The 17,285-nt window shown below is 44.2% G+C and overlaps 1 protein-coding gene across 1 annotated transcript in view; it reads right to left on the reverse strand.

Moving 5' to 3' along the window:
• Positions 1 to 17,285, reverse strand: part of LOC134586126 (cytochrome P450 2K1-like) — a 205,994-nt gene that overhangs the window by 10,815 nt on the left and 177,894 nt on the right. The window contains exon 11 of the mRNA XM_063441636.1: positions 7,304 to 7,488. Coding sequence (XP_063297706.1) covers positions 7,304 to 7,488 — 185 coding nt within the window. The remainder of the gene's footprint in view (positions 1 to 7,303; positions 7,489 to 17,285) is intronic.

Consider the following 17,285-nt stretch of genomic DNA (forward strand, 5'->3'; position numbering starts at 1 on the left):
TCTACTAGACAGCCACTAGAGGTCACTTCCTGGGTTCTAGCACAGGAAACCTGTGCTAGAGCGTCGCTGGACGTCCTCACGCTGTGTGAGGACCTCCAGCGTCGCTCAAAACCCCATAGGAAAGTGTTAAGACACCTTTTGTCTTAATAAGTACGTCACCGTTTAGTCCACCTTCCCCTCTCACCATATCAAGTCCTTGTTCGTATACTGTATCATCCACGAACCGTAACCAGGGGAAGTAGTAATCTCTCGAGTAACGATATCCACCAAACGGCATAAGTTCCCAATAATAGTCCTTGAGCGTAAATAAGAATCCCCCCAATAACGAGACTGAAGCTCCGTGTTGAGGGTCAAAACAAGATCTGAGGACTGGAACATCCAGCCTGCTTTTTATTAGGAAGAAGCACACACAGGGCACTCCCAGGGGGAGGATGAAAATAACCAATTATACACAGGGTAACACCCCGACCTCTCCTCCCCTCAGATAATCACATAACACAATTAAACTGTACAATAATTCACCCCAGTTATGGATGTACCCCAAAACCAGGGGGTACACCCTTGAGTCCAGCACCGCTTGAAAGGTCTTGGTTAGGGGAACACTCTGTCCAAATCTCAGCCCATTCGGTTAAGGGGTTCGGGAGTTATGGACGATTGAAGTTTTGACCGACTGCACGGATCTTCTAGCCGAAAAGAGTTCCACAAGTTTTGGCCCTGCAGTCGGTCTCCGTTCGCCGGTTAAAATCATACGAAATCCTCATCATCCACAACTATCTCCGAGTTCGCTGGATTCCCCATAGCTGATTACAAGTAACTACCGAATGGCTCGTCGTTCGGTAGTTCCAACACGAACTTCTGGGTGTATGGAGGTCTCAGCGGTGTTCGCCTGTTTGGGTATCCGTTTTTAGTTCCACGCGTTCACAGGCAAACACCGCTGTTCGTACGCAAGATGGCCGCGAACACGTGCAACAGTCCCAAAATGGCGGCCACCCATATGTTAGACAGGGAGTTCGTGCGGAATGAGGTGAACGGCTGGAAAACAGGCTGGAGCGGTAAAACATGCTTTATAACATCACAAATCAGTCCTTTAGACGGATGGCCTAAAATAGCCGAATCCACGAAAGTACTAGACAGACGGATGGTTCCGTCACACGGCTCCCCCCTTGTGGAACACTCCGGCAGACCCGGCTTGACCCTGTGGCGGGTCAACTTGGGGATGTCCGGACTTACGAGGTGGTGGATATGTCGGTCTGTCGGGATAAGCCATCCGCATTTCCGTTCAGCTTACCGGGTCTGTAGCTAATAGTAAAGTTGTAAGGTTGTAATGCCAAGCTCCATCTCAGCAGTCTCCCATTGTCGCCTGAGACCCGGTTAAGCCAAACGAGGGGGTTATGATCTGTTACAAGGGAAAATTCTTGCCCATACAAGTAGGGACTTAACTTTTTCAAGGCCCAGACTAGGGCTAAACATTCTTTTTCAACTGCCGCATAACTCACTTCTCGGGGTAGTAATTTTCGGCTGAGGTATGCGACAGGATGCTCTCCTCCATCTTCCCCAACTTGGCTTAACACAGCCCCCAGTCCATACATGGAAGCATCTGTGTGAACGAGAAAGCGTTTGTTAGGGACTGGGGCAGCCAAGATAGGGGCATTCACGAGAGCTTGTTTCAGTGCCTGGAACGCAGCTTCACAAGCCGGGGACCACAGGACCTGCTTAGGCAAGTTCTTTTTCGTCAAGTCTGTCAGGGGCTTAGCAATAGAGCTGTAGTCAGGAACGAAACGTCGGTAGTACCCGGCTGTCCCTAAGAAGGCCAATACCTGGGTCTTAGTAGTGGGTGTGGGCCAGTTAGCCACCGCTTCTACTTTGGCGGGCTCTGGCCTCTGGTTCCCACATCCCACTCGGTGACCCAGGTACTGTACCTCTGCCATACCTACATGGCACTTTTCTGGCTTCAATGTCAGGCCAGCGGCCCGGATCTTATCCAGCACTACCCCTATGTGTACCAGGTGTTCCTCCCAGGACCCACTATAGATCGCTATGTCGTCCAAGTATGCACAGGCAAATTCTTGGAAGCCATCCAGGAGTCTATCCACCATCCGTTGGAAAGTAGCCGGGGCATTCTTCATCCCAAAAGGCATGACCCTAAATTGGTACAGGCCAAATGGGGTGACGAAGGCCGACTTGGGGATAGCATCCTCGGCCAGGGGAATCTGCCAGTAGCCCTTACATAGGTCTATGGTGGTCAGATAACGTCCCCTGGCAATACGATCCAATAATTCGTCTACCCGGGGCATTGGGTAGGCGTCAGTGGTAGTCCGCTCGTTGAGTCGCCTGTAGTCCACACAGAACCGGGTGGTCCCATCTTTCTTAGGTACTAGGACTACAGGCGAAGCCCAAGGGCTGTCAGAAGGTTCGATGACCCCAAGCTGGGTCATCTCCTGTATCTCCTTCCGCATTCCATCTCGGACTGCTTCAGGGATACGGTAGGGCGGCTGTCGTAAGGGGGTCTGTCCGGGGGTCTCTACCTTGTGTATAGCGAGGTGGGTGTAACCTGGATCCTGGGAGAAAGTTGCTTGCTTCTCCCATAACAACTGTTTCGCTTGGATCCTTTCTGTGGGGTTTAACCTGTCTCCTAACTGTACGAGGGAGGTGAGGTCAGTCTGGGGGTCCTTTTCTAATAGATCAGGGAGAGGCAAATTCTCAGGGTCATCTGTAGCTGGGGCACATACAGCTGCAATGTTCTCAGGTCGTTCTTGATACTCTTTCAGCATGTTCACATGAAAGGATCTCTGGACCCTTTCGTCTGAACAGCTGGCTATCAAATAGGTAGTATCGCAGATCTGCGCCACTGTCCTGTACGGGCCTTGCCAAGAGGCTTGCATCTTGTTGGCCTTCACAGGTTTGAGCACTAATACTTTTTGCCCCACCTGGAAGGCTCGCTGTCGGGCACCCTGATCGTACCACCTCTTCTGTTTCCCCTGGGCCGCCCGGAGATTCTCCGTTACCATCAGGGACAGTTTCTCCATGCGGTCCCGAAGTTCCAGAACATATGGTACTATGGGGGTCCCTTCTTGCTCCGTCTCCCCTTCCCTGTGTCCCCGGATGAGATCTAGGGGTCGCGGACCCGTCTCCCATACAGTAACTCAAAAGGGGAGAACCCAGTAGATTCCTGGGGCACCTCCCGGTATGAAAACAGAAGGTGCGGCAAGAATCTCTCCCAGTCCCTGCAAGTGTCCGTAAAGGTCCTCAGCATCTGCTTGAGGGTACCGTTAAAACGCTCGCAGAGACCGTTAGTCTGTGGATGGTAAGGCGAGCTAAGCAAGGGTTTAATGCCACATACTTTCCACAGCTGCTGGGTGAGCACCGCAGTAAATTGGGTTCCCTGGTCGGAGAGGATCTCTTTAGGGAACCCAACCCGGGTAAAAATCCTAACCAGGGCATCAGCAATCGTCTCTGCCTCTATGTTCGACAGCGCTACTGCCTCTGGATAGCGAGTGGCATAGTCCACTACAGTAAGAATATACTTCTTGCCTGATGGACTAGCCCTGGCCAGTGGACCCACAATGTCAACAGCTATGCGGGAAAAGGGCTCCCCTATAATAGGCATCGCTGATAGTTTAGCCTTAGGGTGGTCCCCTCGTTTTCCTACCCGTTGACATGTGTCACAAGTACTGCAATATATCCGTACAGCCTGGTTGAAGTTGGGCCAAAAGAAATTCTGGGAGATCCTATAGGCTGTGCGACGTGACCCTAGGTGTCCGGCTAAAGGGACATCGTGCCCTATCCGCAGCAGCTCCTGCCGGTATTTCGCGGGCACCACCAGCTGGTGGTTCTGCGGAGGGGCTATCTTTTTCTGGGAAGGTTTCGGGATCCTGTATAGCCTGTCCCCCACCCACTTATACCGCTCTCCGTCTATCCCTTCCTCTCCAGCATCTGCTCTGTCCCTGTACTTTTGTAAGGTAGGATCTGCCCGGGTTTCCCTCCCAAACTCCTCTGGGGAATCCCAACGTAAGGGGGTCTGAGCTAAGGTGTCAGTCGGGGAAAGGGGTCTTACCTGGGCCTCCTCGGCAGGTGGGCTGGTTCCAGAGGCACGGGTCTGAGAGCGAGTAGTCACTGGGTTAACGTCCAAGGGGCCCATTGGAGCATAGGCCGAAACCAAAGGGGCCAAATCATTACCAAGAAGCACATCAGCGAGCAAGTCTTTCATAACCCCAACATCCACGTGTCTAGCGCCCACTCCCCAGTCCAGGTGAACACGGGCAACAGGTAACCGGAATACGGCTCCCCCTGCTACCCTCATGGCCACTGTGTCTCCGGTGTGCTGGTGTTCTGAGACCAAGTTCTTTTGGAGCAGTGTCATGGTGGCTCCTGTGTCTCTAAGTCCATTTACCACTCGGCCATTTAGTTTCACAGTCTGCCGGTGTTGCTGGCGATTGTCCTGATGGGCGGCTTGCACCGGGTCGGCTTCGTGCAAGATACCCCAGAATTTCTCCTGCTCTACACAGTGAGCAGCAGGCTGTGGTGGTCGCTGATTCGGGTTGGCTGATCTCCTCCAGGACTGAGCTTGGTTAGCTTGGTTCAGCGGACACTCCGGGCGCTTGTGTCCCAACTGTTTGCACAGAAAGCACCGGATGGGTTGGGAATAATCCCTGGCATTAAATTTGGATGGCTGTACATAATTATTGGACGGTGGTACTACTGGGCTGCGATGCACTGGGGGTTGGTAGGTTGTTGGCGTCGGAGGGGCTGCTGGTCGGTATTCCACTCTGGTCGGAACTTTAACAATGGTACTGTCCAGTTTGCGAGCATCAGTATATTCGTCTGCCAACCGGGCCGCCTCGGGTAGGGTAGAGGGTTTTCTATCTCTGACCCACTCCCGGACCCCGGTAGGCAATTTCTCGAAACAGTGTTCCAGTAAGAATACCTGTAGTACCTCTTCCCCCGATACTGCTTGGCATCCTGCCATCCAGTGGGCTGCAGTACGGTGAACTCTGCAGGCCCATTCCACATACGAATCGCCACTTTGTTTGTTGGTTTCCCTGAAGCGCCGTCTGTAAACTTCTGGGGTCACCGCATACCTGGCTAGGAGCGCATCCTTCACTGCCCGGTAGCTGGTGATCTCCTCCTCTGGGATGGCCCGAAATGCGTCACTAGCCCGGCCGGATAATTTCCCAGAGAGGATGGTGACCCATTGGTCTGTGGGTACCTGATGGAGGGCACACTGCCTCTCAAAATCGGCCAGGAACCCATCGATCTCTCCTTCATTTTCAATAAAATTTTTGAATGCAGCAAATGGTACCTTTTTCCTTCCGGAATCGTTATTGGGTACCTCTGCTGCTGCAGCTCCTCTTCCTTGGAGTGCTTGGTGTGCTGCTACTGCGGCTTGCACACGTTCCACAATGTCTGCTGAGGGGTTGGGGCCTTATTTGCACTGCCCGGTTAAATTGTATCTCCTCGGGTGTTAAATCCAAACTGCTGGGCACATTAGCGTTCTCCGTTCCCTGTGTTGCATCCATTTCCCTTAGCAAAGCAATAATTTCTCGTTTCTTTAAATTGCTTGCTGATCGACCTCGGCGTTCTATTATGTCCTTAAGAGTAGCACGTCTTAACTGTTCATACTGCATTTCTTTCCTTCTGTGTTGTGGGATTCATCCCGTCGCTTGCCACCAATTGTTAAGACACCTTTTGTCTTAATAAGTACGTCACCGTTTAGCCCACCTTCCCCTCTCACCATATCAAGTCCTTGTTCGTATACTGTATCATCCACGAACCGTAACCAGGGGAAGTAGTAATCTCTCGAGTAACGATATCCACCAAACGGCATAAGTTCCCAATAATAGTCCTTGAGCGTAAATAAGAATCCCCCCAATAACGAGACTGAAGCTCCGTGTTGAGGGTCAAAACAAGATCTGAGGACTGGAACATCCAGCCTGCTTTTTATTAGGAAGAAGCACACACAGGGCACTCCCAGGGGGAGGATGAAAATAACCAATTATACACAGGGTAACACCCCCACCTCTCCTCCCTCAGATAATCACATAACACAATTAAACTGTACAATAATTCACCCCAGTTATGGATGTACCCCAAAACCAGGGGGTACACCCTTGAGTCCAGCACCGCTTGAAAGGTCTTGGTTAGGGGAACACTCTGTCCAAATCTCAGCCCATTCGGTTAAGGGGTTCGGGAGTTATGGACGATTGAAGTTTTGACCGACTGCACGGATCTTCTAGCCGAAAAGAGTTCCACAAGTTTTGGCCCTGCAGTCGGTCTCCGTTCGCCGGTTAAAATCATACGAAATCCTCATCATCCACAACTATCTCCGAGTTCGCTGGATTCCCCATAGCTGATTACAAGTAACTACCGAATGGCTCGTCGTTCGGTAGTTCCAACACGAACTTCTGGGTGTATGGAGGTCTCAGCGGTGTTCGCCTGTTTGGGTATCCGTTTTTAGTTCCACGCGTTCACAGGCAAACACCGCTGTTCGTACGCAAGATGGCCGCGAACACGTGCAACAGTCCCAAAATGGCGGCCACCCATATGTTAGACAGGGAGTTCGTGCGGAATGAGGTGAACGGCTGGAAAACAGGCTGGAGCGGTAAAACATGCTTTATAACATCACAAATCAGTCCTTTAGACGGATGGCCTAAAATAGCCGAATCCACGAAAGTACTAGACAGACGGATGGTTCCGTCACAGAAAGCATTGAAATGATTTTTCAATGCTTTCCTATGGGGAGATGTAATGCGCATTCGCGGCATTTCCGCGCATGCGCATTAGGTCTCCTCGGCCGGCGGGCGAGATTAGTCTCGCCCACCGGCCGACGCAATCACTGGGAGGAGCGTCGCGGAGGCGGAGACAGCGGCGAGGGACATCGCCACTGTCCCAGGTAAGTGACTGAAGGGGTTTTCCCCCCTTCAGTAACCGGGGATTGGGGGGTGGGAGGGAGAGGGTCCCTCCAGTGCCAGAAAAACGGATCGTTTTTCTGGCACTGGAGTTTCCCTTTAAACCAAGTGTGGAAGGCTAGGCATGCATTTCTCAGCAGTGGTGCTGATACAAAGAACAACATTTATACAAAATACAGATTAAGGAACAGACCACACACAAAAAAATAGAGTTTTAATTCTTATAAGATTACTTAAAATCTCTTATCTTAGAAAATAAATATTTTTTTCATTTGTCTGTGCGATGTGTTTGGATATTTTTTATTCACTAAAAAAAAAATGGAACATAGTAAGTGTAGTATGTATAAACCTATATTTATAAATAATAATAAAAACATTTAATTAAACAAAACACCTGCCTTTGGTATAAAATGTCCTTTGAGTGTGACATCTTGAGTGGTTGCATGTGGAATGTTACTCGGTGCAATATCGGCAAACCTCTGGATTTCATGAATAACAGCATAAGTATAAGGCATTTCTTTGCGATGTTTTGTCTGAGGTTGGGCTGATCCAACCACTTCCTCTATTTCATTTTGTAGCTTTTCTGTAACATGCAAAAAAAGCTAATTAAAATACATTGTGACATATATGCAAAAACAAAGTAATTAAAGGGACACTATAATGACCAGAACAACTACAGCTTAATGTAGCCCTGGTGAGTATAATCATTATATGCAGGCATTTTCATGCAAAAGGCATTTAGAGAAAAGACAGTGTTTACATTGCCCTTAGGGACACCTCCAAGTGGCCACTCATCAGATGGCCACTGAAGGTGCTTCCTGGGGCATTGCTGCACAGTAGGCAGCACTGCCGTTCAGCGTCTCCACGCTCTGCATGGAGATGCTGAATTTTCCTCACAGAGATGCATTCTCTATATGGAAATGCTGATTGGCCAAAATGGTGTTTGGCCATGCTCCCTTGACAATTTTAGCCAATCCAATGCTCCCTTGACTATGTCACCAAGGGGGTGGGGCCAGCGCCGGCGGACCCGTGCGCCGCTGGAAATAAGGTGCAAGGTGTGTTTTAATTCCTTTTAAGGAAGCTAAGGGGGGGGGGGGGGAGGTAAGCCACCTAAATGGTGAGTTTAGCACTATAGGGTTAGGAATACATGTTTGTGGTCCTGACCCTATAGAGTTCCCTTAAAATACATTGTGACATTATATAACTGCTAGGTAACATATGATTCTTATTAAGTCCTAATATATAAAACCATAGGATTTAAAGGGGGCATACTTTTTTTTCTATGACTGTATATAAGTATGCACACTTAATTTACTTACTAACAATAAATAATATATCATAAATAGTAAATTATCAATTAATCTGCAATTTTGATTTGCCACATGTGTTATGATTTAGAATATAACTAGTTATTGTTGTGTTGCATACTGATGGTAGGTCTAATAGCAGGTTTTTTTTAAATCACAAACTGTTAAAAAATTGAATCAGTTAAATACAGCTGCTGCTTATAAAAATAGGAAACAAACCCTTACTTTTGCAGGTAAGATGACACCTACAAAACAACCAACAATCATGGACCCGATGTGCCAGGGCAAAAAATATCGCCACAAGCAAATGCAAGATATTGACAACCATGAGGCACACTCTCCCTCCTCTGAAGGACCTTCTGAGGCTATACTCACCTGAGGAGGCTCCAGTTACAGAAAAATGCCTTTTTAAAATGCTGAAAAATCTTTGAGCTATGCTTCAAGCATACTTTAAACAAGTTTGGGACTTTAAACAAATTGCCACAAACCTACGCAATGACCTAGCTAAACTAGGTGACAGAACTAGCCACCTCGAAAAGTAAACTGAAGAACTTTGTGCAGCCCACAATGAAGGTATAGATAAACTCCACAAGCTTGAAAAAGAGTAGGCAACACTGAAACAAAAATTGGCTGACCTAGAAGACAGGTTGAGACGTAACAATAGTACGTGAACTCTGCCTCGACAGAAGCCTTAACAGGCTGCATTAAGGCCGTGTGCAAAGCAATTGTAAGTGATCTAGAAGAGTCAGCATGGACCCTAGACTGTATTCATCACTTGATGAGACCTTCCAATTTTACTGTGGATACCCCACAGGATGCCATTGATAGTTTTCATTACTTTCATTACTTTTTGCATTATCGGAGCCCTACCAAGGAATCAACATCCTTGTGCACTTGTTAAGCACCAAAATAACCAGAAGGTGGGAGTTTACAAATGTCACCAAAATATTGTGCTATAACCAAATCCCGTATAATTTGGATTACCCCACAAAATTGTTGGTATGGTGTGGGGGTAGAACCAATGTGATCTTGGAACCAGGTGATGGAATCAAGAAGATGAAGGAATAGAGCTCTCTTCACCCCACCGGGCTCAACTCTTCATCTAATTTTTACCTATTGTTTTTATTTACTGTTTATTGTTTCTTAGCAGTTCTGCTCTCTGTGATTTCCCATTATGCATCCCAGGCTGAACTTATAGGAGTTTTTAACACTAACTCCGTGTTTGGCCATATTCTTTGCCCTAATTGCAAGGAACAATTGTATATACTGTGTTTAGTATTTGTTTTATTTATAAAACTATCCCTGCTTTTGCTTCTACTGTACCCCTCATTCCTTAGATGGCTCTGTGTGTATCGGAAATATTCTCCATCTAACTGCAACTGGGGAAAATAAACAACTGAGCTCATATGTTTGATACTTAAGTGTTCGACTATGTTTTCTAATTCTCAATTATTCACTAGTATGCCTGCACATGTTATGGACATATACTACATGGGGCATTAACTCAATCTGAGGCACTAAGAAAAAGGGTTAGCTCATTCTTTCCCATCTTCTTTTTTCTTAGGGTCTAAATAGCCCACATAAGAGATGATTCTCAATACAAGACATGTACAAATCAGAAGCTGCAGCAGTATGATTCCAGGAGACTAATTTCTGCATGCCCAAACCTCCCCAAATAATTTAGAAAAAAAGCCCTCAGGCATTCAACATTTATTCCCCGCATAAATCAAAAGAGTTATGTATTTTCTTCCATGCAGGCTGGATGTTTCAGACAGAAAAACAATATTCAGATTATATATATGTGTATATATATATATATATATATATATATATAAAATATATTATTCATTCTAGTGTGTACGCTAAATGGATTCCAGGTTACTATTGCTTCTTTATATGCGTCAAACAATTCTCAAACATATTTCTTATGTAAAGCCCTAAAAAAAAATACCTCCCTAAGTCAGGGCAATATTATAATTTGCAGAGACTTTAATTGCACTTTAGACCCAGATCTTTATGACACTTGGCTCAATATATTATATCTGTCTGAGAAGGACATAGAAATATAGAATGTGACGGCAGATAAGAAGCATTCTGCCCATCTAGTCTGCCCATTTTTCTAAATACTTTCATTAGTCCCTGGCCTTATCTTATAGTTGGGATAGCCTTATGCCTATCCCACGCATACTTAAACTCCTTCACTGTGTTAACCTCTACCACTTCAGCTGGAAGGCTATTCCATGCATCCACTTCCCTCTCAGTAAAGTAATACTTCCTGATATTATTTTTAAACCTTTGTCCCTCTAATTTAAGACTATGTCCTCTTGTTGTGGTAGTTTTTCTTCTTTTAAATATAGTCTCCTCCCTTACTGTGTTGATTCCCTTTATGTATTTAAATGTTTCTATCATATCCCCCCTGTCTCATCTTTCCTCCAAGCTATACATGTTAAGATCCTTTAACCTTTCCTGGTAAGTTTTATCCTGCAATCCATGAACCAGTTTAGTAGCCCTTCTCTGTACTCCTTCCAAAGTATTTTCCCCCCGGTACATATGATATACACTAGTATAGATATGTGTGTTGTAGATAAAGAAACCCTATCTAATGTAGCTGATGTGTCCATATATCAAAGATCCTGGTCAGATCATGCCCCAGTTATAGTCACATTCTAATCCATTTATCCTGCCCATGGTAGGGTAAATGGAGGTAAACTAAACATTACTAGACCCCGCAACTTTAATGTCTAAAATTAATAAAGTTGTTACAGATTATTTCTTTGAAAATCCAGCTGAGACCTATTCTGTGCCAACAGCATAGCCTTATCTTACATAGCCCCTTTACCAAAGAAGTGCAAAAAACTATACTTACATTACCAAAAGTCCTAAGCTATAGCTAACAAGGTTGTTTAAATTTATAGCAAGAGAATTTCCATAAACATGCAATTCTTAACCACATTGGTGGGATCCAGTCATTTGAAAGTCATGGCACCCCTGTGGACAGCAATATTCCTGCACTACTTTGGATGAGGGATGCAGATACGCTTAAACCTACTTACTACCTGTTATTTTGCTCCATTCCTTTCTGTTTCTTTATTTTTTCTCTTTTTTTCATTCACCCTCCCCCTTGTAATTTTGTCATTCCCACCACTTTATTTAATTTCGAACAGTTATTAATCATTTTTATTAGATATAAAATAGGGTTGTTATATGTTTAACTCATACTTATTAGATTTCAACATATATATATATATATATATATGTCTGAACAATAAGTCATGTTAAATTATGTATCACTTTTATGTATGTTTATGCTGTTCAACAAACCTATGTACCATAAAGATATTAATGCTACAGTGTTAAATCAACATTGTCTATATGGTTATAAGAACCAATTCCTTTTTTGTCAATGCCACCAATTCACGCTTATTGTTATTATATATTATATAATTATTTCAATAAAATGAGACATGGGAAAAAAACTCTATGAGGATTTTACATAGGCAGACATGTATCATTAAATCATAATTCCCTCTTATTACTGGGAATAAGAGAATGCATAATCATAATAAATTATATTAAAATATTCCCCTCCCTGGTACTTAATTCTCTTGGATTATTCGTTCTATTTTTCTAGTACTAATTAGAATGTGGAACACTGTGTAACTATACGAAAACCGCAGACTAATTGAAAGCTCCTAGGTGGCCATCTTGTCTCCCGAACGCAGCCAGCGGGACTTGGTCGTCGAGTGCCTGGAAACTGCTTTGGCCATGGCACTCGCACGAACCCCGGTCTATATGGAAGTCCCATGCGTACTACTTCTCAATACGGTATACGAACGGCGTTCGGGGGTTTGAATCAGACGAACAAGAGGAGCATTCCACACGAATCAGCTTTACTCCATCTATGGCGGTTTTCGTATAAATCCATGTAAACGGAGACCGGCTCTTGCTTCCAATTCTATGGAACTCTTTTTTCAGATTCAACCTCGTGGCAGACTGGTCAAACTTCCACATGGTGCTGTTCAAAAACCACCAAACGGATTTGACTGAATTATGTTACCTCCATCAAGCTCAGCTACCCAGGGATATGTTTTTTTTGTGGGGTTTTTATGTATGTATATAGTATTTCTGAAAAATTTGAAATTGTATTTTTTTTCTGGCCAGCAGATAATTGAGTTTAGTATGTTTCCAAAACTCAATTATCTTGCTGGCTCAGAGGAGGAGTTTTATGCTGTATAAATTGAATGCCTTTGCCTGTCATTAAACCAGTCTTGTTCCAGCATTAAGCTTTGGCTCATGTGTGGATTATTATGCAACACCAGCAATATTATACCCTGTGGATTATTGGAAATAGTACTTTATGGGAATAAGGGAATGACAGATGGTAACACATATTCTGACCATCACCGGAGCACAAGCACTCAACCCCATACCCATGAGCAGCATTCCTACAAGCATGCACACACAACCTATGCCAGCCCTGTCCTACTTATCATCCAAACAAACAACTACCTAGTTGTATTCACTATTCAATGGGGGAACTAGAGTCAATAGCATACACTAAGCATTATGACATAATAGGCATAACTGAAACATGGTGGGATGAGACCGTTAACTTAAATGGGTACACACTATTTAGGAAGGATAGAAAAAAAACAGGAAAGGTGGTGGGGTATGTTTATATGTCAACCATGAGTTAAAGCCAAATCATAAACAAGTGGAAGGTGATGAGGAGAATGTGGAAGCTTTATGGGTAAAAATCTGCTTGGGGCAAAATAAAGGAAATCAATTATTGGTTGGGATATGTTATAAACCACCTAATGTTAATATTGATGAGGAACAATAGCTGTTTTAGCAAATTGAGAAAACTGCAAATCTGGGTAACACGTTAATTATTGAAAGTTTTAATTACCCGGACACACACTGGGACTGAGGGACTAGTAGTTCAGCAAAGGGAATTATGTTTTTGAACTTGTTAATTGACACCTTCATGTCACAACTCGTACAAGCACCAACTAGAAAGGATGCTTGTCTGGACCTGGTTCTAACAAACAATGTTGATTTTTTGACCATCATTCAAGTAGGTGAGCACTTGGGAAATAGTGATCACAATATAGGATAGTTTGAAATGAATAAATTCAAAAAAACAAAAGAACATGGGGTATACTAAAACATATGATTTTAAAAATTTCAGTAAGCTAAGAGGAGCTTTACAATATATTGATTGGCATAAACTATTTAGTGAAAAGAACATGGAGGATAAATGGAATATCTTCCAACAAATATTTCTCCATATGTACCATTGGATAATAAATATAAATAAACAAATTGAAACCAATGTGGCTTAGTGGGAAAGTGAATCAAGAAATTACAAATAAGAAAAGGGCATTCAAAGCCTTTAAATCAGACAAATCAGAGGCATCTTATATAAAATATAAGGAAGCCAATAATGTGTGCAAAAGGCAATTAAATTTGGTAAACTTAAAAATTAATAAATGATAGCCAAAGAGAGCAATACCAAACCCAAAGTATTTCTTAAGTACATAAATTCTAAAAAAAATAAAAAAATGGGATGGGGACGTTAGTTAATGAAGACCAGGAAAAGGCAGGAATTTTAAATAACTATTTCTCCTCTGTATATATTAAGGAAAATCCTATGGCAATAGATATGCAAATGATTGCTACAAAAAAAACGTGCAGAAAAATTGTACCGTATATACTAGAGTATAAGTCGAGTTTTTTGGCACATTTTTTGTGCTGAAAAACCACCACTCAACTTATACTCGAGTCAATGTCTGTATTATGGCAATTTACATTGCCATAATGCAGACTGGGGGCTGGCAGGAAGCTCTTACTTACCTTTCCTGCAGCTCCTGTCAGCTCCCTCCTCCTCCGGTCCGGTCCGGTCAGCTCCCCTGTCAGCACCCAGTGTAAGTTTCGCGAGAGCCGCGGGGTCATAGCGCGGCCGCGAGACTTACACTGGGACTTGCAGAGGGAGCTGACCGAACCGGCGCGGAGGAGGAGGGAGCTGACAGGAGCTGCAGGAAATGTAAGAGCTCTCTGACAGTCCCCCTCCACTGAACTGCCAATGCCACTGGACCACCAGGGAGTGAGAGCCCCCCTCCCTGCCATGTATCAAGCAGGGAGGGGGGACGAAAAAAAAAAATATAAATAATATTAAAATAATATTTTAAAAAAATAATAATAAAATAAAAAATAATATAACCAAGAAAAAATGATTAAAATAATAATTAAAACAATGCCCACCCCCCACCAAGGCTCTGCAACACATACACAAACACACACTGCACTCATACACACACACTGCACTCATACACACACACTGCACTCATATACACACTGCACTCATACACACACACTGCACTCATACACACGCACTGCACTCATACACACACACTGCACTCATACACACACACTGCATTCATACACACACACTGCACTCATACACACACACTGCACTCATACACACACACTGCATTCATACACACACACACTGCATTCATACACACACACTGCATTCATACACACACACTGCACTCATAAACACACACACTGCATTCATACACACACACTGCATTAATACACACACACTGCACTCATACACACACACACTGCATTCATACACACACTGCACTCATACGCACACACTGCATTCATGCACACACTGCACTCGTACGCACACACTGCATTCATACACACACTGCATTCATTATATACACACACTGTAAATAAATATTCAATTAACATCATTTTTTTAGGATCTAATTTTATTTAGAAATTTACCAGTAGCTGCTGCATTTCCCACCCTAGTCTTATACTCGAGTCAATAAGTTTTCCCAGTTTTTGGGGGTAAAATTATGGGCCTCGGCTTATATTCGGGTCGGCTTATACTCGAGTATATACGGTAATTGGCTAACTCAAGACAAGGTGCTGCAGCAATTAAAGAAAGTTAATATAAACAAAGCTCCAGGGTCTGATGGTATTCATCCACTAGTAAAATAAAAAAAGTGTGGAAATAAGTGAATATACAAAAAGAAAGGGGGAGGGGGAGGAGAGAAAAAAAAGACCTGTTCCTGAATTAGAGTGTGCACCAAAATCTCAAAGAGAATAGTTACAGATAAAAGAAAATACTTTATTTATAGATATACATCAAAATAGCTATCCCGGCTATAGTTGTCTGACTGGGTACAAAACAATAGTAGCAGTCAACTAGCCGAGAACCAACAAGTTCATAAGTAAAGGGGAAAAAAAAAAAAAATACACTGGTTGAAATATCAAGTGTATGGTGTGCTGGGCTGGGTGACGGACCCTCTCTGTAGGAATAAATGAGAGAGGGGACGGTGGGGGATTTTTTCGTAAACAGGTGCTGGGGTAAATAAACTTTCACAGTATTCTAATCCACCAGTCACCCGTGGGTTAACACCCAAAACCCAGCTCAATGAGCAGTAGGTTAATTTCCATATAGTCTTGTTGTGGCCACCAGGGGGCCAAACTCCTAGTAATTATAGCGATACGGCCCTTAATATCAACATGTCACTATTAATTGAAATATGATACTAGGAATGTCGGATGTATCAAGAGACTCAGTCTGATACTACGTGACATATGCCCATACATGAAGACACAACCCTGGTCGTGGTTCCCAGACAACTTTATCGTTGTAATCTGCAGTCGGATTTCAGGAAACCATATGTCTGGTTGCGTATTTTGTGAAGTAGTGGGGCGGGTGGCCAGTTCCCTCTGTCTACCTTAGCCGATGTCTCCTATAAAGCCTGAGGTGCCTCAAATGGCCAATGCCATCTACTTTAAGTGCAGGGAAAGATTAACTCCAGTCCTGCACAGTAGTGGGTAGCCATAGGGAGCCCAGTATACCTAGGTCGGCTGGAGAGCTTGCGTGCCCCGGTTAGGTCGTTGCCGTCCGCTCTTAGTGCTAACATATAAGTTATACGGCAATCTAACGAGTGTCATAGAAGGGCACTCAGAGTATCGCGTCCCAGTTTGACGAGTATATATAGAGAGCAACAAAGTTGGAAAGGTGCCTTCGAGGGCAACCGGGGATAGGAAAGGTAGTAACGTAGATAAAGGAGGAGTACAGAGTTTGCTATAGGAATATTAACGTAAATCCACTAAATCCTGCTCATAGGTAATAAATAAAAGGCTATTAGTTTGTCAACAAATGGACATGAAAGTCTATTTTGGTGCTAGATTGTTCATTGACACAGAGCTAGTGGTTCACTGGTACGTGTAATGGTGAACTGTAGTAACTAGTCTGTGTACACAGCAGAACAACTTATAAAGGGCACGTCAAAGAGACAATCAATTGTGTCCACATCAATTTGCGGGACATGCGAAAAAATTATATCTGTCCCGCGTCCCGCTATTAAACCCTGGTCGGTAAAGTCTGAAGTGCCCCAAATGGCAAGTACCGTCTACTCTAAGTGCAGGGAAAAATTCAATAACGTCCTGCACATTAGTGAGTAGCGGTAGGGAGCACCGTATGCCTAGGTCGGCTAGAGAGCTTGCGTGCCCCGGTTAGGTTATTGCCGTCCACTCTTGGTCCCGTCCCCATGTTTGAAGAATTTGTCACAACCCTTAATGAAAATGACATCAACCTCAAGCTGACACATGTCATACACGAACATGAATTGGTGTTCCTGGACCTGAAAATATTGCTAGAACAGGATGGAACCATCCAAACGAAATTATTCAGAAAAACCACATCTACCAATAGTCTCCTGCATTGGGAAAGTCACCACCCCTTCAGACTAAAGGCCTCCATCCCCTATAGCCAGTACTTGAGAGCTAGACGGAACTGCTCGGTGGACCAGACTTTCTACAACGAGTGCAAAGCCTTAAAATTACGCTTTAGGGAACTAGGATACCCCAAAGGGATCTTAAAACATGCCTTTCATCGAGTCTGTGGTATCGATAGAAATTCCAGCCTGAAACTTACACGACCTAAACAAGAATCGAAGACTCCGCGCTGCATTGCAACATTTGACCAGGGTTGGAGTCCCATGTCCCAAGCCCTAAAGAAAAACTGGCCAATACTTCT

This window comes from Pelobates fuscus, chromosome 2 (genome assembly GCF_036172605.1).
Source record: "Pelobates fuscus isolate aPelFus1 chromosome 2, aPelFus1.pri, whole genome shotgun sequence".
In the NCBI taxonomy this organism is placed as follows: domain Eukaryota; kingdom Metazoa; phylum Chordata; class Amphibia; order Anura; family Pelobatidae; genus Pelobates; species Pelobates fuscus.